Here is a 27,997-nt window from a genome sequence, read left to right on the forward strand (position 1 = left end):
ATAGTGGTCAAAAAGCCATTTATTTCCCCACATTCCAGTTCTTTGTTTTTTGTAACAGGTCTTCTAAACTCAGAAGTAGGCCCAAGAGTTTGATCTTCACCTGGAGAAAAAGAAAAACAGAACAGGTAAGAAAGCCCCTGGAAGAAGCTCTGCATGGATGAAAAAACTGAGGAAGGAACAGCGGGAGGGACATCTTGAGACAGGCTCTGGCACTTAATCCCACAGGGGTAGCCTCGGAACCCTAGGATCAACCAGTGGGCAAAAAGCTGAAAGCCTTTTCCCACTCCTGAATTTAACGAGCTCCGCTGTTTCCTATTCTAGGTCTAGAAGGTGGGACAGTGAAACCTAGCTTAAGGAAAAATTAACAGAGTTATCTGGAGCTTCCAGTTCCTCTGGGCTGGAGCAGTTCCACGCTCTAGGCTGTTCCCACTCTCCCACAGTAATTTCCTAGTCCACAAAGGCCAGCAAAACCTAGGGAAGGCTTAAGAGCTGGATGCCTAACACTTTCAAATGGAATGGAACCCTCCCAACAAGGTGAAGATCTCTTTTGGATTGTTTTTTTCACTCAATCAAAGGACATGAATTAGTGGTACTAATAGTAGTAGGTCATCCTTTGCTACATTTGCCAAGCTCATTCCCTCCAAAAATCTAGTTAGCAGAGAAAACAGCTTTTTAAATGCAATGAAGACAACATATATACAGTGCTTGGGTAGAGTATATGTCCAGTTAATAGGCATCACCATTAATTAGATTCTTTGGAGCCATCTGAGTAGAATTTCAGGAGGGACAGCAAGATAGCTCTGTCACCAGCCTAACAACTTGAGTTTGATTCCTAGCACCCACAGGATGAAAAAAGAGAACAGACTGCTGGACACTGTCCCCTGATCTCCATATGGACATTGTTGCATGCACACACATACGTGCTCCCCTAAAGTAAATAAATATCATAATTTAAAAAAATAATAATTTTGCCAGGCGGTGGTGGCACACACCTTTAATCCCAGCACTTGGAAGGCAGAGGCAGGCAGATCTCAGTGAGTTCAAGACCAGCTTGGTCTACAAAGCAAGTTCTAGGACAGCCAGGACTGTTAAACAGAGAAACCCTGTTTTGAAACAACTACAACAATAATAATTTTTCCAGGGGTAGTGGTATATGCCTTTAATCCCAGCACTCAGAAGGCTGAGGCAGATGAATCTCTGTGACTTTGGGTCCAGTCTGGTTTACACAGCAAGATTCTGGTCATCCAGGGCTACATAGTGAAATCTTATATCAAAATGAATAAATAAATATTAAATAAATTTCAGGAAAAAAGCACGACTATATATTTAAAACAGATCATCAAACTTGAACCCTCTTAATTCATTAACACTGCCGTAGGGTAGGTGGGAAGTGCAGCTCCAGTAAGTCTTACAATCAGAACATTCCTTGGAAGACAGAAGTCACAGAGGATATGTACGAAAGCACGTCAGGTTAAAAAATAAGGCTCCAGTGTGGTGGGAAGTCTTTAACCCCAGCACTCGGAAGGCAGAGAGAGGCAGGTGGATCTCTGTGAATTTGAGGCCAGCCTGGTCTACTCAGTGAGTACCAAATCAGCCAGAGCTACTCAGTGAGGTTTTATCTCAAAAACAAACAAGAAAACACCTTTAATCTTAGCACTCAGGAGACAAAGGCAGGCAGATCTCTGTTCGTTTGAGGCCAGCCTGGTCTAACAGTATGTGTCAGGTGGTTGGAGCTACCAATGAGACCCTGTCTCAAAATAAACAAAAAAAGTAAGATAAGGGGCTGGTGGTTCAGTGATTAAGAGCACTTACTGCTCTTAAAGAGAACTGGGGTTTGGTTCCCAGCACCCACATTTAGCAGCTCAAAACTACATGTATCTCCAGCTCCAGGGATCCGCTGCCCTTTCTGGCGTCCTTGAGATCCTGTATACATATGCGCATAAACTCATGCAGGCACACATATATACACATAAGTAAAAATAAATAAATATATTTTTTAAATGTAAGGGTAGAGCCTTTGGGGGTTAAAATAAATAAATAAATAAATAAAATCAAACCACATCCACGCCTGGGGAAAGTTTTCATTTAAAAGGCCACACCTCCAGTAACCTTCACTGGCTACAATCCTGTCACTCACTAATCACACACTTGGAAGGCATCATCGCATGAAACTGGAGAGCATTACAGCAGGGCTTAAAGGGAGAGCAAGAGCACTGTCAGGAAGGAAGGGGAGGAGGCGTCTTTTTTTTTTTTTAAAGACAAGAGTTCTCTGTGTAGCCCTGGCTGTCCTGGAACTCACTCTGTAGACCAGGCTGGCCTCCAACTCACAGAGATCCACCTGGCTCTGCCTCCCAAGTGCTGGGATTAAAGGCGTGCGATGCCGCTGCTACTACCCAGCTTAGGGGAGGCATCTGAATTGCTGATAATAGTCTTTCTCCCAGGGTGGTATTTACAAGTGTCCACTTTATAATAATTTGCCAAAATGTACTTTTATGGTTTTTCTTTTTACATGAAAGTTACTTATTTCATAGTAAAAACAGGCCCAGCAAAATGTTTCAGCAGGTAAAGGTTCTTGCCATGAAAGCAAGCCTGTGACCTGAGTTTAGTTCTCTTGACCCTACATAAATGGGGAGGGAGAGAATCAGCTCCACAAGGTGGTTCTCTGACCTCCACATGCACACCATGGCACATGCATGGCCACACACACACACACACACACACACACACACACACACACACAGAAAAAACTAGAAATAATAAAAACATTGTATGAAAAAAAAAATCAAAACATTGTATGTTTATGGAGAAAACTGTTCTCAGTTCCCATAAGGAGATAGCTGAATTGGGCTCTCAGGGGCACACAGGAAGCAGTATTTAAGGATGGATTTTTTTTCCCCCTTTCTTTTTCTTTTTTTCTTTTGAAAGACTTATTTATTTATTATGTATACAGTGTTCTGCCTGCAGGCCAGAAGAGGGCACCAGATCTCATTATAGATAGTTGGGAGCCACCATGTGGTTGCTGGGAATTGAACTCAGGACCTCTGGAAGAGCATCCAGTGTGCTTAACCTCTAAGCCATCTCTCCAGCCCCTTGAGGATGGATTCTTTTTTTTTTTTTTTTTTTCAAGACAGGGTTTCTCTGCGTAGCTTTGCGCCTTTCCTGGAGCTCACTTGGTAGCCCAGGCTGGCCTCGAACTCACAGAGATCCTCCTGGCTCTGCCTCCCGAGTGCTGGGATTACAGGCGTGCGCCACCACTGCCCGGCCTTGAGGATGGATTCTAAGGGTCGGCTTTACCAAGGTACAACTGCCATCCCTTCCCCACCCCGATTCCCACAGAATCTCACCTGAGAAGAGAGTACGGAGCAGGCTGGTGCCCTTAAAGCCTTGTTCTAGACCAGTGGAACTCTGGGCGCGGATGGAAACACACAGCCGTGACGCAGCAGAGAAAACCACAGGAGAGAAGCAGGAACGAGCCCAGGACCAGCAGTCTGGTGCCACACAGAGCTAGCTCCTCCTAGTGGTAGGGACAGGGAGGGAAGGGAGATGACAGACAGGGTTGGGAACCTTCCAGTGGGAAGATATCTTGTCCCATACCCTGAAAAACAGAGACAAGCCTCCATGAGGCAGAGTTCTCCGGACACCTAGGAAGCAGCTCTGAGGCATCAGGTGAAAGACACCATTTGTCCTAATGGGTTCCAAACTGCTTGCTTGCCCAATCATCAACTGAACTCCCAGAATGACTCCCCGGGAGTCACTTTTCTCCACATTCCACCAGTGTTTCTTTTTCTTTTTCATGAAACAAGGTCTTATTTATGCAGCTCAGGCTGGCCTCAACCCTCTTGTTCCTCCTGCCTTGAGCCTTCTGAGTGCTGGGGTGACAGGTGTTTACCATCACATCCAGGAGTGGTCCTTTCTAAATATTTTATATGTATGTTTGTATTATGGGTGTTTTGTCTGTATACGTATCTGGGCACCACCTACATGCAGTGCCTGCAGAGTCCAGAAGAGGGCACCAGGTCTCCTAGAACTAAGGTCACAAATAGTTGTAAACTGTTATGTGGGTGCTGAGAATTGAACCCAGGTACTCTGGAGGGGCAGCCTGTGCTCTTAACCCCTCCAGCCAGCCATAAAACTTTTGTTGCCAGCAGGGTAGTGATGTTGGTGCACGCCTTTACTCCCAGCACTCTGGAGGCAGAGATAGGCAAATCTCTGTGAGTTCGAGGCCAGCCTGGTCTACAGAATGAGTTCCAGGACAGGCTCCAAAGCTACACAGAGAAACCCTGTCTCAAAAACCAAAACAAACTTTTGTTGCCAGCAAATGGCTTTACCTGCTTAAAGACTGTACAATTGGAGCCAGATTCTGCTTCCCCTAATGGCCTTTTTTGTTTGTTTTTGCTGAGACAGGGCTCCTCTGTGTAGCCCTGGCTGTCCTGGAACTCGATCAGTAGATCAGACTAGCCTCTGCCTCCTGACTGTTGGAATTAAAGGCGTGGGCCACCGCTGCCTGGCACAAACGGCCTTTTTAAATATGGGGCATGAGAGTGTAGCAGCCTTTACCCACTCCCCTCCCACTCAGTCCAGCTCCTCCGCCCTGCAGAGTGAGAGCCTCTTTCTGTTCCCGAAGATGGCTCCTACTTCAGAGTCAAACTATAACATTCAGCCTAACATTCACAGCAACTCAGGAATTGGCTGAGACTGAGATTTCCCCTGCTTCCTTCTATATCATTCCTAAGCACCTCATGTGAATCCCAAAAGGCTGGGCTGCACTCATTTCTTCCTTGAAGGATCATTTTTTCAGGGAAAAGAGGCTGGACCCCTACCCAGTCTCTCCAGCTAGTCCTGGCTGTTCTAGAACTTCCTACCTAAGCAAACAACAAATGGCTGCTGTCCCTGACCAAATCTGCTTTATCAGGTACTGTGCTGAGTACTTTATGGTCATCTTACTCAGTCCTTAGGTACTGGAATTTGTAGATAACATCACAGTTAGCTTTTGCAGATGAGGAAGCTGAGTCTTAGAGAGGTTCCGATGCTTGCCCTAGACCACACTGTCTCTAACCTCTGACCTAAGGCGGGGTTATAAAAACCTATGCTTGATCACACTTGCTCTTCTTTTTTAATGAACTGTCATTATGAAGTCCAGACTGGCCTTGAGCTTCCCATCCTCCAGCCTCAGCCCCTGGGGTCCCAGGGTTGGAAGACAGCGTGGCACTACACCTGACCAAGCCCATTCTTCCTCTGCTAGGTGAAGCTGCCTCCTTAACCCTTTCAGGCCGTGCTCCACATGACAATCGAGGAAGCCTTGGGGATCAGCCTGAGGCACTCACCGAAGTAAGGGGCTTGGTGAGTACAAAGCGTTCGTGGCTCCAGACCCTGACACACTCTTCACCCATCACAGGGCTCAGGGTAGCATTTCCAGCTCCCTCCTCTGAGCAGGCTATAGGTGGCTGGCTAGAGGGCAGGATTTCCGGACCAGCACTGAAATAGAGGCAAGTCTCTGGAATCCTTCCTGAGGCCACTCTGGCTGTGACAAGGATAGACTCTCCTGCAGAGGACCCTGCAAGAGGCACAAGACAAAGAGGTAGAAAACTGAGTGGACAGCCAGAGAGATAGCCAGCAGCCAAGAGCACTCACGGGCTGTTCTTCCGGAGGACCCAAGTTCCCAGCACCCACTGCACCCACTGTTAGAGGTTTCTAACGGTCTGCAAGTCCAGCTCCAAGGGATCTGATCCCCTCTTCAGGTCTCCTCTGATAAACACACACACACACACACACACACACACACACACACACACACACACACGCACGCACGCACGCGCGCAAACCAGGCGTGGTTAATCCCACCATTCAGGAGGCAGAGGCAGGTGGAGTTCTGAGTTTGAAGTCAGCCTGGTTTTGAAGTCAGCCTGGTCTACAGAGCAAGTTCCAGGACAGCCAGGACTACACAGAGAAACCAAGCCAAATTAAAAACAAAACTGCAAACAAAAAACCAAAAACTAAATCTTTGCAATAAATAAAAATTGAAAAGTTAACTTCTCCTTTTAAAGAAAGCTGTTATGCACTGGGCACCAAAATCCATGAAAGGTTCACATCCTATTTCAAATGACGGCTTACTCAGTAAGTAGCTTTGTGGCCATTTTCATCAGAAAAAATACAGAGTTAGACTGTCATCTCACTGTATAGGTAGCCCAGATGTAGTAAAGAACATACCAACCAAGGAAAGCTTTCAGAAAGGATTAAAGAAAACACAGGCTATATTCCAGTGTTGAAGACATGTCTACGAAAGACACAAAACCAAAAGTTTGTTGTTTGCTTGGAGCCCAGAGTAGCCTCGTAACCATTATCTAGCCATGTTGGCCTAGAACTCATGGTGATCCTCCTACTCAACCTCCCAGCTGTTGGGAATACAGACATCAGCTGTCATCCAACTTCTATCATCATTGTAGATGAGCAAGGAGGACGCTCACCAAACTGTTGGAGAGCTTACATTTGCCCTGTCTAGCTGTGTGGTCTGAATTTCTCTATGGCTGGGGATGCAGCCCAGTTGATAAAGCACCTGTGGACCACAAAGCAGCAGATGTTAAGAGTGGTACCACAATCTGTAATCCCACCACCGGGACGGTGGAAGCAAGCAGGCAGACAGATCACGAGTTCAACGCCATTTCTAGCAACACAGCGAGTTTGAGGTTAACCTTGGCTAAATGAGACCCTGTCACAAACTAACAAACACCAAAAAAGCAAATGTACAGTATTAAAGAAAGAAGGAAGGGGGCTGATAAGATGGTTCAGCCTCGCAAAGTCCTGGCCTTGTAAGTCTGAGGACTGGCCTTTGGTACCCAGAAGCCAGGTAAAGATGGAAGGAGAGAACTAACTACACAAAGGTGTCCTGACTACCCCCTTCAGCAATAATACATTAACATGAACTTTAAAAAGAGAACGAAAAGAAAAAGGCCTACATCCTTTGATTCATTTATATTACTGATAGAAACTAATCCTAAGGAAAGGACTTTAAGAAAATGCAAGTGTGTTAAGGGGGAGGGGCGTCGCTCAGTGGCAGAGCATATGCATAGTATATGTGAAACCCTTGGGCTCGTTCTTTGGTTTTTTTCACAGTTTCTGTGTAGTTTTGGAGCCTGTCCTGCATACAAGGTGGGGTGGGGTAGGGTAGGGCATGCCTTTAATCTCAGCACTCGGGAGGCAGAGCCCGGCGGATCTCTGTGAGTTCAAGGCCAGCCTGGGCTACAGAGTGAATTCCAGGAAAGGTGCAAAGCTACACAGAGAAACCCTGTCTCGAAAAACCAAAACAAAAAAAAGATTAACCACAGAGCTATCCTACATTCCACTTGTGCCTGTACTCTCAATAGTACTAACATGTATATCCACATAAAAACTAGTGTTAAGAATAGCATAATTTCTTCCTTTCTTTCTTTTTTTTTTTTTGGAGACAGGTTCTCATTATGTAGCCTTGGCTGGCCTGGAGCTTGCTATGTAGATTAGGCTGGCTCAGAATTTGTAGAGATCTGCCTGCCCACCTTGTTCTCCCCAATGCAGAGATTAAAAGTATGCAGCACCGTGAAGAACCTTAAAAATCTTAAGTCACAAAGGACTGCATGTTGTAACAAAGTCCAGAAGAGGCAGACTACCAGAGACAGAAAGTAGACTTGTGGGGTCCTGGGAACCTGGGGGAAAGGGGACACGGACAGCCAAGGTACAGATCCACTCATGATTAAAAAAAAAAAAAGTTCTAAAATGGATTTCAAGGTGCTCCACAGCTGTGTAAACAGACTTGCTTGTATACTTTAAATGGGTGAACTACACATTGGCATGTGACTCATACTTCAACGCTGTCGTATATATGCATGTGAGATGGTTTCAGAACTGACTGTGTAAACCAGGCAGAACAGGCATGCATGAGCTCTGTCTCCATCTCTCTCTACATACACATAGTGGGGAGGAGTATTTGGTTTTAAACCTAAGGCTCCTGGGGCATTCTAGGACAGAACTGAAGAAACTTGGAATTGGAACAGCAAAGCCAAAACACAGAACCTATACTGTGGACAACATGCAAGTATCTTATCCTATCTAGTTGTATTACAGTAGGAGTAACTAAGAGGCACAGATGTGCCCACGGTCACCAGTCTGGCCCAACCCTAAGTGTTCTGACGCTGGACCCTAGACTCCCCAGATCTCACCTTTCAATCCTATCTGACTACCTTGGATCTTGGCTTGGAACGTTTGGGTTTTGTTCCTATCTGGACCATCTCCGAAGTTCAAAGTAGTCAGTAAGCCGACGACGTGAGGCCCTCGCCACTTCCCTGTGACCGTCCCATTCACGGGGCACAGGCTCAGCTGGCCAAAAGACCTCAAGAAGGAAACCCAATCCTGTGTGCAAAGGAGAGTGAGAGAAGTGAGATTAGCCGCGGGGGCAGGCACACACCAGAAGGGCGAGCACCCGGGTACTTACCTGGGGAATGTCAGGGCTACGTAGGCCAGATGTATGGGTGAGGAGGAAGCCACCAAGGCCCAGGCCGGAGAGGCCAAGGAGCATCAGGATCAAAGTGGCACAGACCAGAGGTGGGTGATGAGCCAGGCAGAGATGCAGGTTGTGCCCTGCCTGGCAGCTGCCCATGGGGAGCAGAGGGGTCTGGGCCTCCGTGGAGTGCCTGCTGGAGGACAGTGAGGGAGAACTGGACAAGAGCCTGCAGGTCAGAAGGCCCTCACCCATGGTATGCAAAGGCAAGCCAAAGCTAGAAGACGATGAATTTGCTCAAGGCCACACATTAGGTGGCAAAGCCAGGACCAAAATCCAAGATTCTGTACTCAAAACGGGCATCTCCTTAGAGCATGTAAGAAATGCTTGCTCTGTTTCGTTTCTGAAATAACCAAGGGAGAAGCAGGGAACAGCATTCTGTACTTGCAAAGGGGATGTGGAAAGAATTCTCAGCTGGAAAAGAGGAAGTAGTTGATCTGGGGCTAGGAGTTTGGCAGCCAAACAGTCCAACCAGAATTCAGACCGGAAGCGTCTGGGTTCAAAGTTCCTACTGTGGAGCTAAACTAACCAGTTAGGTAGGAATGAATCTCTCGCTGCTCACTGAAGTGAAGTTAAGATGTGAAATGGGAGTTCTAAGAACACCAAGTAATGAGGATTCCATGGGGCAGCAGTTTGCTCGGTAAACATGACCATGCAGGAATTCAACAGACGTCCACCTCCTTTCTTTTTATTGGTGTCATACTGATCCGTAAGATCAGAAGAAGCCAGCAGAAGAAATACTGTGGCTCAGGGACTTTTAACCCAGAAGTGGTAGGGCTAAGGTTTGAAATCCGTCTCCAACTTCCGAGTACCCTATTCCAGGCAAGAAGCGATAGACTGATGAAAATAAACATCTGGAGGGCAGGAGATCAGCGTAAGGAGTGGGAGGAGAGAGTGGGAGGGAATGGAAGCCACCGAGAAACCGCAGGTGTCACATATGCTCGGTCCCTGCGCGGCCCCACGTCCCGGCATTTCTGCAAGGGGTAGGGTAGGAGGAGGGCGGGCAGAGTCTGAAGGGCAGCAGCGGCTGGTGCATCTCGACCTCCCGTCCTCCCCAAAGCCCCCTCCAGAAGGATCTCGACCCCCACATCCCTTCCCGAGGCAGCGGCTTCAGGTCCGACCGCCGATAGCTCTCACCGCTTGCAGCCGGGCGGAGGCCGGCGCCCCGTGACGTCACGGACGGCGCGGCGGAGGGGCGGGGCCCATGCTGGCGTACACCCGCTCCGGCCCCTCCCCAACTCCGTCCGGACGCGCTTGCGCGGTGGCCACGCGGGCTCTTGCGGGCTTCTCCCCGGACTGGGTCAGGCCAAACCAAAAGGAAATTTGCTCTAGGGGGCCAAGGAAAGGAAATAACTCGCGGGGAGGTGAGGAAACCAGAAACAGGCTAGGGAGTCCGTGCCAGCCGTCGTGGACCTCAGGTTTCCCTCCCGGGGAGGGTTTCGGCGGAACCTCACCAAAGTCACTTTTCTGTTGCTTGCCCGCGACCTGTGCCATTCGCACAGCCCGGCCGCGCCCAAGTTTCCGGGAAGGATTTGGGGTCCTCTGGGAAGGATGGAGGCGGGGCTCCACTCGTGGTATTTTGGTTCTGCTCTTCTCTGCCCTCTCAGATACCTAAGGTCTGCACGTTGGCTTGGCCTTTGGCTCTTAGTGGCTCCCAAATGCACAGGACCCTAGACTTGCAAGTCTGCTCAACAGGGAGAGTCGCACCTCGCTCTGCACGCCTTTTGGAGAGGGAGATCGTCTTACCTCAAACAGCATAAGACGGAGCCGGGAATTCAGGTTCAAATCCTCACTCGGGCCGGTGTGGCCGTGCCGTCCTGTAACCCCAGCACTCGAGGTGGAGGCTGGAGGGTCAGGAGTTAAAGTTGTCAGTTGAGTGCAGCCTAGGATCCCCCTAAAACTAAATCCAAATAACAAAATGAATAATTCTGCATAAGCCACAATAATCATGTCCTGGGGATAAGATTGTCCTTTTTTTTTTTTCCTTTTTTTTTAAATTGTTGTTTCAGACAGGGTTTTTCTGTGTAGCTTTGCGCCTTTCCTGGAACTCACTCTGTAGTCCAGTTCTTACGGGCTTTTAAGACATGGTCTTGTGTAGTACAGGGTGAGTTCAAATTTGTTTTGAGGCTGGCCTTGAACTCTTGATCTTCCTGCCCCTGCAGGCACCAAAACTACACGGAGAAACCCTGTTTGGCGCGCGGGGTGTGTGTGTGTGTGTGTAGATAAAACAGTTGAGGGTGGCGCACGCCTTTAATCCCAGCACTCGGGAGGCAGAGGCAGGCAGATCTCTGTGAGTCTGAGGCCAGCCTGATCAACAGCGCAAGTTCCAGGACAGGCTCCAAAGAGACACAGTAAAACCTTGTCTGGAAATACAAAAGAAACATAGAACAAAAATTGCTGTTGAGAGATGACTCAGTAGTTAAAAACAAAACACAAGCTTGATGACTTGAGTGCTATCCCCAGAACCCATGCTGGAAGGAGAGAACAGACTTCTGAAAGTTGTCCTCTGAGCTACACAGCACACATGGACCTGCACACACACACACACACACACACACACACACACACACACACCAAATAAAGATTTAGAAAAGAAAAAAAAAAAAAACAAAGTTACGATACTTGCAGGAAAATAAGTACAGCTAATGATAATCATATTTAGTGAATTAAGTCAGCCTTAGAAAGATAAATCTGTTTGGTTCTAGGATTTTATATAGATACAGGAAATTCAGAGAGAGAGAGAGCGAGAAAGAGAGAGAGCGCGCACATAAACACACATACAAAATAGAAGTAGAACTGACTCACCCAAAATAGTGTAATCCAGGGACTCATGGGAAGGGTGAGAGTGAGAACAGAGAGGAGAGGGAAGTTTGGGAGGGAAATTATAGGTGTATTTATCCACACATACTAAGGGACATTTAGTTATAGGTGTATTTATCCACACATACTGAGGGACATTTAGTTATAGGTGTATTTATCCACACATACTAAGGGACATTTAGTTATAGGTGTATTTATCCACACATACTAAGGGACATTTAGTTATAGGTGTATTTATCCACATATACTGAGGGTCATTTAGTTATAGGTGTATTTATCCACAAATACTGAGAGACATTTAGTTATAGGTGTATTTATCCACACATACTAAGATACATTTAGTTATAGCTGCACTTATCCACACATACTAAGGGACATTTAGTTATAGGTGTATTTGTCTAACCATACTAAGGTATTTTTAGTTTCAAATTTTCAAAATATTTTTTTAATTGAAAGATAATACTTTTCTGTTGCCAAAAAACATTTTGCCATAGGAAAAATATAACCTGTCATAAAAGGAACCCTCCAGAGTTAGGGTTGGGACAAAGTTTTGCTTTTATCTTTCCAGGAAAATAAAAGCATCCAACTAAAGAATCCAGAGACCACTGGACAAATGAAACATCTGAAGAAAAAGGATGAATCGAGAACATGTCCTAAGAAGAAGAGTCAATTGACCAAATGGTATCACCCACCTCCAGCTAACCGACCTCAAATCCTGGCTCGGAGCCCCAGACTAGCACACATGCCACCATCTTGCCCAAGTGGCTGCCCCTTCCCAGCTAACTGATTCCAGCTAACTGAGATGCACAAGAAAATAGCATGTCATCCCACCTATATGAGGTAAATAAGACAATAGCATATTCTAGCAAAATGAGATGCACCAGAAAATGTTGAATTAGTCCACCGATATGAAATGCAAAAGATAACATGTAATGATTCCACCTCTATGAGGTTCACAATACAACAGCCTATGATTCTATGGACATGAACTGCATAAGATGATAGTGTATGGTTCCACCTGTATGAAATACACAAGGCAATAGTATGTGACTGCAACAAAAGGAGATGCACGAGAAAACAGCAGATGATTCCACCTCCATGAGTCACAAAGACAGTAGGAAATGACTGTACGTGTAAGCAATAGAAAAGAAAACAGCATATGATTCCAGTGACATAAGATGCACAAAACAATAGAGAATGATTCCTCCCATAAGAGACACAGAAGACAAGTGATTCAACCTAGTGAGATGCACTAGAAAACAGCATATGATTCCACCTTTATGAGATGCAGAAGATAATAGACAATTGCACGTATGTCCAACATGTCTTGCACAATAAAACAGCATATTATCTCAGTGTCGTGAGATGCAGATCAGCTCAGAGACAGAAAATGATAGCTGCCAGGGACTGGAGAGAGCAGAAGATAGAGAATTATTGTTTAATGGATTCAAAGTTATGTGTTTGCCAGGCAGAGGCAAAGGCAGGTGAATGTCTGTGTTTTTGAGGCCAGTCTGGTCTACATAGCAAGTTCCAGGCCAGCCAAGGCAATATGCCAAGGCCTTGTCTCAAAATAAAATAAAGAAGAAACAGAAGTTTTAGTTTTGTACAGTGAAATATCTTGAACATGGGTGGTGGAAATAACTGTCTATAATCACCAGCAAGTGAATACCCTTAATACTGCTGGATGGTACACTTAAAATGGTGAAAGCAATGTTTTGGGTGAGTTGGTGTGTGCCTTTAGGCTTAGCATTCTGGAGGTTGAGGCAGGAGGGTTGCACAAGTTCAGAGCCAAGCCTGAGCTACATAGCAAGATCCTGTCTCAAAAAGGGGTGGGGGGAGTATGACTAGAGAGATGGCTCAGGGGTTTAAGTGCATGTACTGCTCTTCCTGAGGTCCTGAATTTGATTCCCAGCACGCACATCAGGCACCTCACAACTGTAATTTCAGTTATAAGGGATCTGACACCTTTGCTCTCTGTGGCCCCTCACCTACAACCCCCCCCCCACAATACACATAATTAAAAATATGTAACAGTAATAATTTTTGTGTATATTTTATTACAATATTAAATTATTGTATGTGTGGATAAATACACCTATAACTAAATGTATCTTAGTATCTAATATTAAAAATAATAGGGCTGGAGAGATGGCTCAGCCATCAAGAGGACTTGTTGCTCTTGCAGAGAACCTGGGTTCAGTTCCAAGCACTCCCAGGGCAGCTCACATTCACCTGTAAGTTCCCGGCCAGCCACGGCTACATAGTGAGACTCTGGTCTCAAAAGGAAAGTGGGGTGGCTGGCTGGAAGGACGGCTCAGTAGGTAAGAGCACTTGCTGCCCTTGCAGAGGATCTGGATTTGGTTCCTACACAGCGGTTCAAAACTTTTCTAACTCAAGTTCCAGGGGATCTGAAGCTCTTTTCTGGCCTCCATGGATACCAGGCATGCAAAACACTCATAGGTATAAAATAAAAATAAATCTGAAAAAATATTTCAAGGAGCTATTGAAAAATCTGCGTTCACTCAACAGACAGTTTGGGGATGCCTGCTGTGTGCCATGCATTGCTCATGTTGGGGTCTCAAGGTGGAGCATGATAGCTGGATCTCTGATTTCAATGTTCCTCCTCTTGTCAACACTTAATGTTTAGAACAGAGCTGATGGTATGACACTGTAAAGGGCAGCGTGGGAATCCTCTACAGTCTTTCTGCCCAGCTCTGCATAGAAAACTAAGAATCAATACGTCAGAGCTCTAGAAGTCTGCAGCAAAAACCTCCTAACGCAGGAGAAAGAAACAGAAAGGTGAAGATTGTTATGGAATATTAGTTTAAGACGTATTACATTTGTTTATGCTGTGAAACATTTGTTTAATGATGCAAAGATGTTGCATTCTTTTATGTTGCATTTATTTGACCCTGTGAAGCTGTGTTACTTTGCCTGTCTAAAACACCTGATGGTCTAATAAAGAGCTAAATGACCAATAGCAAGGCAGGAGAAAGGCTAGGCGGGGCTGGCACGCAGAGAGAATAGTTTGCTTTTCGAGACAAGGTCTCACTGTGTAGCTCTGGTTGCTTGGAACTTGCTAGACAGACCAGGCTGGCCTCGAACTCACAGAGGTCTGCCAGCCTCTGCCTTCAGGCTGCCTAGTTACGTTTTCTTTCATTGAGACAGGATCTCTCAATGTAGTCCAAGCCTGCCTTTAGCTCACTGTGTAGATGAAGATGACCTAAAATTCCTGATCCTCCTGCCTTCTCCTCCCAGGTGCTGGCATTACAGACAGCTGGGTGACTGCTTTTGTCTTACCTAACTCAGTCTTTTCAGGGAAGGAGAACAGCTGGAGATGGGTGTTCTTAGAAAACATTGTATGCAGGCTGGAGAGATGGCTCCAGGTTAAGAGCACTGGCTGCCCTTCCAGAGGTCCTGAGTTCAATTCCCAGTACCCACCTGGTGGCTCACAACCATCTATAAGGAGATCTGATGCCCTATTCTGGTGTGCGGGCAAACATGCAGACAGAACACTGTGTACATAATAAATAAATAAATCTAAACAAATGAAGGAATATATTGTAAGCTAAGGGAAGCAGCCATGACCACCTGGGGGGGGGAGATCATAGCTGAGACAAAGAATTGACACACCAAAAGAAAAACCGGGAAGGATGTCCTTTGTCAAAACCTTTGCTTTTGTTTTATGTGTACAGTGTCTTGCCTGAGACCGGCGGTGGTGGCACAGGCCTTTAATCCCAGCACTCAGGAGGCAGAGGCAGGTGGATCTTGGAGGCCAGCCGGATCTTGGAGGCCATCCTGGTCTACAGAGCAAGATCCAGGACAGCCACGGCTACACAGAGAAAACCTGTCTCAAAAAAAAAAAAAAAAAAAAAAAAGAACAACAACAACAAAAAAAGAAGTAATCCCGTTTTCCTGTTTTCAGTGAAACATATGAAGAACTAGTAAAACATTGCATTCACACCAATAAAAGTACCTGAGGAAGCACAGGATGGGCTCTGGGTTTACCAAAGAAAACCTTAAAATCAACTACTCATCATGTCCTTGAAGAAATAAAGGAAATCATGGACAAAGAAGTGAAAGAAACCGGAAGAACAGCGTCTCAGTCACAGAGAAGGCTGGGAACGTACTCCAGTTGGCAGAAGGAATCAGCACCACAGAATCTGGACACGGGGCACAACCCTGTAATCCCAGCGCTTGAGTTGGAAGCAAGAAGATCAAGAGTTTTGGATGGTGTTTCTTTTGAGACAGGGTTTCACTATATAGCTCTGGCTGTCCTAGAACTCACTATTAACCAGGCTGGCCTCAAACTCAAGAGATCTGCCTTCCTCTGCCTCCCGAGTGCTAGGATTAAAGACATGTGTCACCATGCCCAGTCTAGGACCAGGTGTTTAAAGTCATCTGTAGTGGGTAGCCATTCCAGCTTTGGTCTGGAAGTTCCAACCCCCATTGAGGTTTTAGTAACTATCACGCCCACAAGGCGGGGCCAAGGGAGGGCCTGAAGACCCGAGATCAGGATGTGCCACGCTCTCTTGCTCCTGGGAGCCTGGATGCTAGAGGTGGACAGAGCAGAGTTCTCCAGAGAACATCACCGAACTACTGCTGCGTCTTTCCCAGAACCCTCAACCTGCCTATTCCTTCATTTGTAAGTTACGCCATTAAATAAATCTTTTAACTACGTGGAGTGGCCTTAATAATTTCATCAATAGTCATCCTTAGCTATATATCAAGGCCAGTCTGGAATATGAGACCCTTTCTCATTAATTAATTAATTAATTAATTAATTAATTAATTAATTAAAAGTTATAGAAAGAACCAAAGATGGGCTTGAGGCATACAGCCCCCACATACACACACACATACACACACACACACACACACACACACACATGGAGGGAGGGAGGGAGGGAGGGAGGGAGGGAGGGAGGGAGGGAGGGACGGAGGGAAGGAGGGAGGGAGGGAGGGATGGATAGGGGAGAGAGTATATATGCAAAAAAATCTCAGTAAAATACTAAGAAACAAATAAAGCATCGTATTAAAGAGATTGCAAACCATGGCATGACACACTCCTTTAATCCTAGCAATTGAGAGGCAGAGCCAGGCTGATCTCTGTGAGTTTGAAGCCAGCCTGGTCTACCTAGTGAGTTCTAGGCCATCAAGGCTACATCATGAGATCCTGTCTCAAAAACAGCAACAACAATAACAAAATTCAACACATGCAATACAGCAGATTACTAGAATGAAGGAGAAGAAACAGTCATTTCAGTTAATGAAAAAAATCTTTGCTGGATGTAGATGTGGTGGCACAAACCTATAACCCCAGCCAGCATCAGCATCAGGAGCTGCTGGTTGGAGGGTCAGGTGTTCAAGGCCAGCTTTAGCTACAGATTTGATTTTGAGGTCAGAGTGTCTCAGAAAACCAAACCACACCAAAAAATAAAATAAAATAAAAAAAATAAAATAAAAAGAAAGAAAGAAAGAAAAAGAAAGAAAGAAAGAAAAACTGTAGTAGTAGTCATTGTAGTGGTGGTGGTCAAGCCTGGTGGTTCATGCTGTAAGCCCAGCACTCAGGCAGAGGCAGAAAAATCATCACAAGTTCAAGACCAGCCTGGGCCACAAAACCAGTTCCAAGCCAGGCAGAGCTATGTGACAAGACTGTTAAAAAATTAGTGAGGGACTGGAGAGGTGGCTCAGAGGACCTGGATGTGGTTCCTGGAATCTGCATGATGGCTAAGAACCATCTGTAACTCCAGCTCCAAGGGATCCAACATTCTTTTCTGAATTCCATGGTCAGCAGGCACACACATGGTACACATACATGCACACAGGCAAAACACATAACATTTTAAAAAATAATAAAAATTGATGAAGGAAAAGAAAGGCCTTTATAAGGGTCTGGAGAGGCAGCTCAGAGGTTAAAAGCACTGACTGCTATTCCAGATGACCCAGGTTCAGTTCCCAGCACCCAAACAGTGGCTTACGAGATCTTTGACTCGGCAGGGTGGTGGTGGCGCACGCTTTTAATTCCAGCACTCGGGAGGCAGAGGCAGGCGGATCTCTGTGAGTTCGAGGCCAGCCTGGTCTACAGAGCGAGATCCAGGAAAGGCTCAAAGCTACACAGAGAGACCCTTTGACTCTCGTTTCAGGGACCGGATGCCCTCTTCTGGCATCTAAGGGCACTGCATGCATGTAGTACAGACATACGTGCAGACAAAACGCTCATACACATACAATAATAATAATAATAATAATAACAGCAACAACAACAAAATAACACAAGGGGGAAAAACCCTTTTCATGATAAAATTCCCAATAACCTAGAAATGGAAAAGAACTTTCTCAAAGAAATAAAGGCACTAATGAGAACCTCACAGCCACACACCCAATAGCGAGGGAATGAGAACACAGCACCAAAGGGTTCATATATTATCCACATATGAAGAAAACATAGCAACAAAGAGTTCATATATTATCCACATATGAAGAAACCCAGCAAGAGAAGTACAAAGCAAAGCCTTGTGGTAAAGAACATACTGGTCTGAACTGATGTTCCCAGTGAAAGCCACACGCATGTTAAAGATTCTGCATGGCTGATTAACATAATTTTGTGATTATGGAGAGTTGGCGTGGGGCAGATCCACAGGCAAATTCTCTTGGGCTGTCTTTAGTCCCCTTAATTTTTAGTCCCCAATATTTGTCCACCTCTGTTTCTGGCCTCACATCCTTCTGCCTGTCATGTAACACTTTTGGGACATATTACCTTAACAGACTCAGCTTCCACCAACCCCCAGAGCTAAGGTAACATCTAAAATCTGTAACAGAGATTTCCTTCCCTTTTCTCCTGGTCCCGCCCATGGATTTGAAAAGCACCCTGAGGCCTGTGAGATGCTCATCAGGTAAAGATGTTGACCGCCAGCCCAGTGACATGCTTGCAGTGCTGGCCACCCACAAAGCAGAGGACGGACTCCCACAAACTCTTCTCTGACCCCACATGCACTCGGGTGCACTAAATGAATGTAACAATTTTAAGTGTCTTGATGTATGCCTTTCTCTTGTTCTGTAACTATCTATAAAATCTCCATAAAACTGTTACTATATTGGAACATGGTAGAGGGGTAACCCAGATCCGCATTTCTGGGTCATAGTTGCTTGTACTTGTATCCAAGATAAACTGTGTCTTACTCTCTTTGATTCGAGAGCTATATTTTTGTGTTGACACTGGAGCCAAACTCTGCAGACATAGAGACTGTGCAATACCTTAGCGATGCTTCACACTCCTTAGCATCCAAGAATCCATAGGAAAGAAGGCCTATAAAGGCGAAGAACACGCAAGGCCTTTAATCAAATCCCGGTCCTTCTGGAGGCTCAGGAAATTCAGTGTAGTAGGAGCCTGTGTGTGGAATTCTCTGGGGCGGGGGAGTGGGGAACTCTTTCAAGTGTGCAGACCTGAGAAGAGCAGGGATCTGTACTGAGGAACAGGATGCAAACGAAGAGAAGAGAAAGCCTCTGCCCAGACCCTGCTCAAGGCACCAGGGGGATGGGATGCATTTCCCCCCAGATGGTGGCAAAACCCTGAACTGTTGTAGCTCATCGTTTATTGGCCTTCTTTAGTTGATGTTGTGGAGAAAATACTCCAACCTAGAAACCAGAGTGGCTCAGTTGACTTGTCTCAGAAAGGCTAGAAATGTGTTAGGGATTCAAATGTATTCCATCACCACACTGTTAAAAATCCCATGAGGCACAACCCTTAGGTCACCATGTCAAAATCTTGGCTGTTTCCACATTGCTCTTAGTCTGGAAAACTGTATTTAGATTAAGGGCAAGCCTTAAAGGTTTAAGTAAATAACAATGCTGGTTAGAGGTGGTGGTGGCACACGCCTTTAATCACAGCACTCAGGAGGCAGAGGCAGGCGGATCTCTGTGAGTTTGAGGCCAGCCTGGTCTACAGAGGGAGTTCCATAACAGCCAAGGCTACACAGAGAAACCCTGTCTCAAAAAAAACCAAAACAACGGGTCTGTAGAGATGGCCCAGTGGTTGAGAGCACTGTCTTCTTTTCCAGAGGACCTAGGTTCAATTCCCAGCACCCACATGGCAGCTCACAACTGTCTGTGACTCCAGTTCCAGGGGATCCAACATTTTCATGAATACAGGCAAAACATCAATGCACATGAAATAAAAATAATTAAACAACAACAACAACAACAACAAAAAGATAACGTAACCATAGAATTGTTAGATAATCCAGCAGCTTCACTGCTAAACACTCAACATCACATTTGAAAGCAGGTGTTCAAAGAAAGAGCCTGTGTGCTAGCTGAGGAGTCCTACCCTGTAACAGTGAAAAGGAGAACCAACCCTGTGTCCCCAGTAGATGAACGGACAAATAAAGTGCGCTGTACCATACAACACTGTGTCATTCAGCCTTAAGAAAGGCAACGTGGGGCCTGGGGAGATGAGTTAAGAAAGAGCACTGGCTGCTCTTCCAGAGAGCCAGGAGTTCAGTTCCCAGCACCCACATGGAGGGCAGGAATGGTTAAAACCTACTGCAGCTCCAGCTCCAGAAGATGAGGCATCTTCTGGCCTCTGAAGGCACCCGCTCCCGCCCACACACATGTGGTGTAAATTCACACAGATGCACACATATATGCACAATTAAAAATATATATACACATATATGTGTATGTATATATGTATGTATGTATGTGTGTGTGTGTGTGTGTGTGTGTGTGTGTGTGTGTGTGTGTGTGTGTGTGTATAAAATAAAGGAAGCTGGGTGACATGCCGGAGCCTGAAGAGGATTTGTGGACGCGATTTTAAGTGGGATATACCAGGTGCAAACAAACAAACAAACAAGCACTCTGTGCTTCCTCATATTCCAGACACCCAAAGGAGTGCAACTCCTAGAATCAGATAGTAGAATGAAGAGTGGTTGCCTGGGGTTGGGAGGGGGGGAAACGCTTAATTTGCTTCCATTTGAGACGATGTGTAAGGGCTGGAGATGGATGGGGCTTGTGGTTGCCTCTGGGCTTGTACATTCAAAAATAGTTAAAAGAGTAGATTTTATTTTATGTGTGTTTTGCCAAATAGAAAGTGGAAACAAGGAAAAATGGTCCACCACAGGTGTCTCCACCCACCAGGTCTCCCAAGCAGGAACTCTCTCAGTCAAACTTGACCGCGCCCTCTCCCACTCTCCCGCGCACCACGTCTATCATCAGAGTTGCTCTGGAGCCGCCGCCGCCCCCCACCCCTTTTGGCTGGCACCACTGATTTCAGGCTCTCACTACCTCGGGTCAGGACTGCTGCAGCTGAGCCTCCCCCTCCTCTCGGCCTCCAGCTCCCCTCCCCCCCCCCCCCAGCCCACCCTGTCCCCACCACTCCTCTACACTGCCTTCTGTATCCTTTTCCTAAAAGAGCCATGTCAAGGCTAGGCTGCTTTTGCCAGGGACTTCTGCGGACCGCTTCTGCCGAGGCTGGTCCCTTCCGTATGCTAGGGCACTTCCCTCTCCTCCATTGTCTTTCTCTCATTTTCCACCTTCATCCATTTACAAATATTTACGGAACAACTCTGGACGGCTAGATGCTGGGATTATAGTGAGAAATGAGTTAGAGAATGTTCCAGGCATCATCGAGTCTCTCTTTTTTTCACCGAGAAAGAGGATTAACATGAGATTTTTGAGTGTATATGAGGGAAATGAGTATGAGGATTCCAGGGTGCCTTAAGTAGCGAAGCCAAGGACGGTTTCCCTGTGCGGTTTGAGCTGATTCCTGTGCCGATGAATACACTCAGGCTCTCAGGAAGGTCTGTGAGGCCAAGGTGCAGACAGAAGGAAGACAGGTACAAGCAGAGGCAAGGGTGGCTTCTTGGGCAGGTGCCTGGAGCTCTCTGGCTGGAGCTGGAGAAGAGGCTAGATTACTGGTCTGCGGCTCAAGCCTACTAACAAGCCAAGGTGGAGACCCCAGGTTACCATAAAGTCAACAGAGGGGTCTACTGAATTTATTTTATTTTTATATACGTGTTTCGCCTCCATGCATGTAAGTAAGTGCCCCTTGCCTGCCTGGTGACCAGAGTTCAGAAGATAGGACCCTATCTTCTGATTCTCTGGAACTGGAGTTACAGGTGGCTGTGAGCCACCACGTGGGTCCTGAGGAAGAGCAGAGCCATCTCTCCAGCCTCCAACAGAGATTTTTTTTTCCCTTTTTTTTTTTTTTTTTTTTAAGGAAAATGAAGCTGGGCATGTCTGTAGTCCCAGAATTTGGGAGGTGGAAGCAGGAAATCAAGAGTTCAAGGTCATCTTCAACTATACCGTGAACTTCGGGCAAGTCTGGGCTATATGTGATTCTATCTTAAGAAAAAAGGGGCTGGAGAGATGGCTCAGCGGTGAAGAGCACTGGCTGTTCTTCCAGAGGTCCTGAGTCCTATTCCCAGCAACCACATGGTGGTGGCTCCCAACTGTCTATAATGAGATCTGGCGCCCTCTTCTGGCATACAGGCAGAACACTGTATACATAATAAATCTTTAGAAAAAGTAACCTAAGGTGTGCTTTTTAAAATTTTGTGGGGTGTGTGTGTGTGTGTGTGTGTGTGTGTGTGTGTGTGTGTCAGAGAGAGGTATGTTTGTTTGTATGCATACATATGTACAAGGACATATATCTATGTACGGGTACATGTGACTGTTGAGTCCAGAGGTCAGTATCGTTGGGCCTTCTCCAGTCACTCTGTCTTATCTTCTGGAACAGGGTCACTGATTAGGCTAGACTGGCTGGCTGTGAGCCCAGGGATCCTCCTGCCTCTGCCTCCTCAGCACTAGGATTACATGTGTTTGCCACCACACTTGGCTTTTTTGTTTTGTTTGAGACAGTTTCTGTATGTATTTCTGGTGGGCCAAGAACTCCCTATGTAGACCAGGCTGGCCTTGAACTCTTGGGAATCTCCCTGCTTCCCCCGCTGAGTGTGAGCCAATGTGCCTGGCCACCCTCGCTTTTCCCGAGGATGCTGGGGGTCAGCAAGTGTTTCACCTCTTGAGATGGTCTGGCCCAGTTTCCCATTTTAAAAAGGTGTGAGGCAGGGCGGTGGTGCATATACCTTTAATCCCAGCGCTGGGGAGGCAGATCTCTGTGAGTTCAAGGCTGTCCTGGTCTACAGAGCAAGTTCCAGGACAGCCAAGGCCTCACAGAGAAACCCTGTCTCCAAAAAACCAAAATAGAAAAAGAAAAAAAAGACATCTAGGTGTGCACAGATTCTGGGAAGCTAGGGCAGGAAGATTTTGAGTTCGAGGCCAGCCTGAGCTTATATAGTAAAATTCTTGTCTTAAAAAAGAAAAATGGGAGGCAGAGGCAAGTGGATTCTCTGTGAATTCGAGGCTAGCCTTGTCTACAGAGCGAGTCCCAGGACAGGTTCCAAAGCTACACAGAGAAACCCTGTCTCGAAAGAAAAAAAAAAGGTACTCTAGATCTCTAGAGCCGACTTTGGTGGCTCACGGCACACACTTGTTAGCCCAGCATTCAGGAACCAGAGGCAAAAAGATCAGGCATTCAAGGCCAGTCTCAGAAACAGTGACTTTGAGGCTAGCCTGGGCTGCACGAAACTTTATCTTAAGCCAGGCAGCAGTGGCACACACCTTTAATCCCAGCAGCACTCGGGAGGCAGAGCCAGGCAGATCTCTGAGTATTCGAGGCCAGCCTGGTCTACAGAGTGATTTCTAGGACAGGCACCAAAACGACACAGAGAAACCCTGTCTCGGAGAAAAAAAAAAAACAAAAAAAAAAACAACCAACCAAACAAACAAACAAACAAAAAAGAGAGAAATTTTATCTTAAAATAAAGACAAAAACACTCAATTGTAATATAAAAAGTGTGCTAAAGGGGACCAAAGTATGAGAGGAAAAAGTAATTAAAGTAATTAAGACCAACTCCCAGAAGACAGAGCTGTGTGATGGGGGAAGATAGGGGTCATCACAGCAGAGTCAGAGACAGTGGATGAACCAAGATACCTCATGGAGGCAGAACCAGAAGCGCGTGGCAAGGAGAGATCAGACTCCTTTCCTTTCCCTCCACGCAAGGACACCTGCACCCGTGGTCTTACCTATCCCCGAGGTCCAACACTGAGAGCCCCAGTACCGCAAGCCTGAACTCTTCAGGAGCACACGGGATTTCCAGACGCGGTGGCGGCTCCACCAGCATTTGTAGTTCAGAGACAGAGAGCAGGGCTCAGCACAAGCTCTGCTGTACTACATATGCATCTGCTCCGCTCTGTCCCGGTGTTCCGCTTGCATGACACCACGGCACCCACACCGCTCCCGGCACCCACACCGCCACACCCAGGGCTCACCCTTGCTGCTTCTTCCCTCAGCCCCTGGGATGGAATCTGTCCCCAAAACTTTCTGTCCCACAGACATTTCTCAGATCTCATCCTCTACTTCCCTCACCTTTGTGCCTTCCAGTTTTTGTCTGTCTGTCTGTCTATCTATCTATCTATCTATCTACCTATCTATCTATCTATCGTCATCTATCTACTGAGACTGGTCTTGCTATATATCCAGGCTGGTCCCCAACTTCCTTTTTCTTCCTCCTCCTCCTTTTTGGAGAGCCAGTCTCTTTTTACCTAGGCTGGCCTTGAACTTGCCATGTAGCCAAAGATGGTCTTGACTTCCTTATCCTCCTGCTTCCACATTCCACAGACATTCACCATGTCCAGCTAGCCTTGAACTTGTGACACACACACACACACACACACACACACACCCCAGCCTCAGTCTCTGGGATTATGGGCTCAGCATCTTTCTTGTTTGGATAGTTGAAATCATCTCAATCTTACTTCCCTGAATTTCTTCTCGCAGAGGCAGGAAGACCATTTTAAACTCGGCCACTCAGCACCTGTTGCTTTGCAGCAAGTGTGGTTGTCCCGTGAGCTCCAGCAGGTCCCTGGGGGCCTCTTCCTTCCCCTCTGCAGCAGCATGCACTCTGCGTCCTCCTTGGCTTTGAACTTACCTGGGAGATCAGCACCAACTCCCCAAGCATAAGCTGCGGTTTCACCTGCGTGGGCCTGTGCACAGCGTCCAACCCTCCGCCTGGGCACGCTGACAAACTCCTCCTTATTCTCACACTGAATGTGTTCTGCACCTCAAAGACCAGTCTCACATATTTCACAGCTACTTGGCATCTCCACATGGGTGTCAAATAGAGAGCCCTGAAGCTTATCGTATTGTGGATTTTTTTCTTTTTGTTTTTACATTTTATTTATTTTGCATGAGATTCCGCAAAGGTGTCCTCTGACCTCCACACATACACTGTGGCATGCACCCACACCCACATCACACACATATACAAAATAACAATAAGTAAAACAAATAAAAAGACTATGAGGGTGACAGTCAGGATCTTCATTTCTACATTGATATTTCTAACCTATGTCTGATATGTAATAAATCGGGGGGAGGGGGGCCATGTGAGACAAGGTCTCACTCTGTAGCCCAGGCTGGCCTGGAACTCACAGAGATCCGCCTGCCTCTGCTTCCCGAGTGCTGGGATTAAAGGTGTGTGCCACCACACTTGGCTGATACATTGCACATGTATGACTATTTTAATGGGAAAAAAAGCAAAACCACATGGAGATCAAAAGCCTGGAAACATGTGGTGGTAGAAACGAGTGTTAACCCGGATGAGGGCAAACCCACTCATAATGGTGTTGGCAAGGGCGGGACCATCCACTCATAACCTCGACAAAAGCTTAAAATGACTCCTGCTTTCTTAAGGATAGGTGGAGAGTCACTGAAGCTAAATGCAACCTTTGATTCAGCAATTCTCCTTTTGGGAGTTTATCTTTTCCTTTTTAGCTGGGGATAGAAGCCAAGGCCTGAACATATAGACAAGCATTCTACCCCTGAGAGACATCCCCTAACTTTAGGAGTCTCTCTGGCAACCCCACTCACGTGTTAGAAGTTTGACAGAGATGCTTATTACAGCCCTGTTTATGACAGACCTGAAACTACCTAGTTGATCGATCAGTGGAACCTTTAGCGAACCACAGTATATCCACAATAGAGTGCCACACAGCCATTAAATAGGATGAGACACATCTACATATTCAAATGTAAAATAAGCGTATTCAAAAGTGAAATAAGCCTGAGACACAGCAAGTGGAATCAATACATAAAGAAACATATACAGTATGCCAGCATTTGTGTTGAATAAAAAGGAGATTAAATCTAAGTAGATACTTATATATGTAGAATGTTTTAGAAAGAAATTCTGATCGGTGGTTGCCTGTGGAGAGGATAAATGGACTATTAGGATAGAAAATAGGGGAAGACCTTATTGAACACTGAATATTCGTCTTTCTTAACATTTTCAACAATTACTAACATTTTTTAAGCAACAAAAGAAGTCAGGTATGGTGGTACACACCTTTAATCCCAGCAGAGGATTTAATCCAGCAGTGTGAAGCCAGCCTGGTTCACACAGTGAATTCTTCTAGGTCAGCTAGGGCTACATAGGGAGATCCTGTCTCAGAAACAAACAAACAAAATAACAACTACGAAAAAGAAGAGCCAGGCTGGAGATCTGTCCTGGGTGGGCAAAGTGTAGCCTGCTCTTTCCTACGGGGTCCTGCTGTGTGGACTCAGTTCCCACAGAACCTTGTTTACTCCCCTGGGAGGGATGCAGTGTAGGGCACTCAAGGGCATTGTGCAAACAGCCCACTTTGGCACCTTCTGTATCCTGAGCACATCTGGGGAAAGAGATGAGAGATGTAGGTTTTTCGTTGTTTTTCTGGGCCTGCTTATGAATCCTGAACTATCGTGGAATAAAGCCTTCAGAGAAGCCCAGCAAAGGATTCTTCTCAGTATCGCCTAGGGTCCCCTGGTTCTGTTGAATCTCAAATGGACTCAGTTCCTCAGCAACTAGCAGGTCTTCAAAGGTAAAGCGTAAGTTTAATATGTGGTGGCCCTGAGTTCAATCCCAGCACTACACAGAAAAAAAGAGATAGTAACGAGATAATGAAGGAATCCTTAATTAAAAATCCGAAAGAGGATTTAGCCCTCTTTATGGTTAACATAAACTATCAAATCTTTTGTAGCAGCCTCCGTATTTCCTGTTCCTCTCCCTCATATCTACGTATGGCATGGGGCGGGGGCTGTATATTATGTTTGTTTTTCTTGGCAATTTCTTTCAAAATGGGCAGCTTGGCCAGGTATGCTGGGAACCCAGGTGAACTGGCGGTGGGGACAAGGGAGACAGACGGACTGGAGCTAGAGGCCTGGATTGTGACCTTGATCCTCTTTGTGGACACGTGGCCACGGTCCAATGGACTATGTTCAGAAAAACTTGATTGGAAGTGTTGTTAAGAGCCACATGGGCCGGGCGGTGGTGGCACACACCTGTAATCCCAGCACTCGGGAGGCAGAAGCAGGTGGATCTCTGTGAGTTCGAGGCCAACCTGGTCTACAGAGCTAGTCTAGGACGGGCTCCAAAGCTACAGAGAAACCCTGTCTCAAAAAAAAAAAAAAAAAAAAAAAGAGCCACATGGATGGTTGAAGACGTCGCTCAGGGGAAAGTGCTTGCCCCACGTGGACAGGACCCTGAGTTCAATCCCTAGCCCTGTGATATCTAGACATGTAATTACAGGCCTGCAATCCCAGCACTTGAAATGTGGAAGCAGGAGGATCAACCTCATTCTCAGCCATGCATCGGGCTGGAGGCCAGCCTGGCCTACATGACATGTTTTCTCAAACAAACAAGCAAACAAGATCCACATAGTGTGTCGGTGGCAGCCAAAGACCTCCGAGCGTGACTCCATTCCAAGCGGTAGTTCTAGGTAATCTCTTTCTTCTTCCGTGAAGCCCAGCCTGGCACTGTGAGCATGGCAAGACGGTCTTGACCAGGCACCTTTAGGCTAACGAGTCAGGACCATTCCCCAATCCTAAAGAACCTGTGGTGTCAGGCTGGGCCCACAGAGCAGAAGAAAGGGGAAGTGGAGGTCTGGAGGGTCTATGGTTTTCCAGGACTCACCCGGTGCTCAGAGGAAGACGAAGTTCAAGGAGTTTTTGGAGAACAGAGTGGAGGATATATCGTCAGGGATGCGGGAAAGTGACTTAGTGAGCAGGAGAGCCATCATCCAGCCTGAGGCCTTTCTGTCCCTCCCTAAGGAACCACACAGGCCTAAGCAGCCATCACAGAACTGGGAATGTTTTTTAGCGGTGGAGCACTTGCCTAGCAGAGGCGAGGTCCTTGGTTCAATTCAGCACCAGAAACAACAGAGAAGAACAGGTGTCCTTGCTCCTGGTTGCAGGGCTGGATTTCCTAGCCAATACTCTTGGTGATGGTAGAACTGCTTCTAGACTCCAGACTGGTCTACACATTAGCAGACCAGCAGAGCTCTTAGCCACCTGGGACCTGGTACACAAGGTCCCTCTGCTGCTCTCTCCTCAGGAAAAGCAAGCCCTAAAGAACTCTGCCTACATGTCTGGCCCAAGTCCCAGGCCCCAGTAAAAGCCCTTACCTGAGAGAGCTCCACTTTCTCCTCCACAGGCAGCACGATGCTGCCAAGTCTGGAGAGTCCCCGGATTCCTCTGTGGTCAGGCCAGCTGTATTAAAATGAACTTTGCTCCCTAAGGATTTGTTCATGGAGGTGTTATTGTGTACTTGACTGCAG

The 27,997-nt window shown here is 46.5% G+C and overlaps 1 protein-coding gene across 12 annotated transcripts; it reads right to left on the reverse strand.

Annotated features, from left to right (window-relative positions):
• Positions 1-4: 4 nt before the first annotated feature.
• Positions 5-27,996, reverse strand: Tmem219 (transmembrane protein 219). 12 transcript variants are annotated; one of them, XM_076552696.1, is made up of 8 exons: positions 27,845-27,902; positions 18,605-18,656; positions 10,274-10,427; positions 8,462-8,663; positions 8,190-8,379; positions 5,325-5,554; positions 3,345-3,514; positions 5-100 (listed from the first exon to the last, which is right to left on the reverse strand). In XM_076552696.1, the coding sequence occupies exons 4-7, from the start codon at positions 8,624-8,626 to the stop codon at positions 3,377-3,379; spliced, it is 723 nt and encodes a 240-aa protein (XP_076408811.1). In that variant the 5' UTR covers positions 8,627-8,663; positions 10,274-10,427; positions 18,605-18,656; positions 27,845-27,902; the 3' UTR covers positions 5-100; positions 3,345-3,376. The 12 variants fall into 12 exon arrangements, 11 of the variants coding, with proteins under 11 accessions (XP_076408811.1, XP_015851440.1, XP_015851439.1 ...); XM_015995954.3 differs by lacking the exon at positions 18,605-18,656 and having other exon boundaries at positions 8,462-8,660; positions 27,845-27,996; XM_015995953.3 differs by lacking the exon at positions 18,605-18,656 and having other exon boundaries at positions 27,845-27,996.
• Between the last annotated feature and the right edge of the window lies 1 nt (position 27,997).

The sequence above is a fragment of the Peromyscus maniculatus genome, chromosome 1, assembly GCF_049852395.1.
Source record: "Peromyscus maniculatus bairdii isolate BWxNUB_F1_BW_parent chromosome 1, HU_Pman_BW_mat_3.1, whole genome shotgun sequence".
In the NCBI taxonomy this organism is placed as follows: Eukaryota; Metazoa; Chordata; class Mammalia; order Rodentia; family Cricetidae; genus Peromyscus; species Peromyscus maniculatus.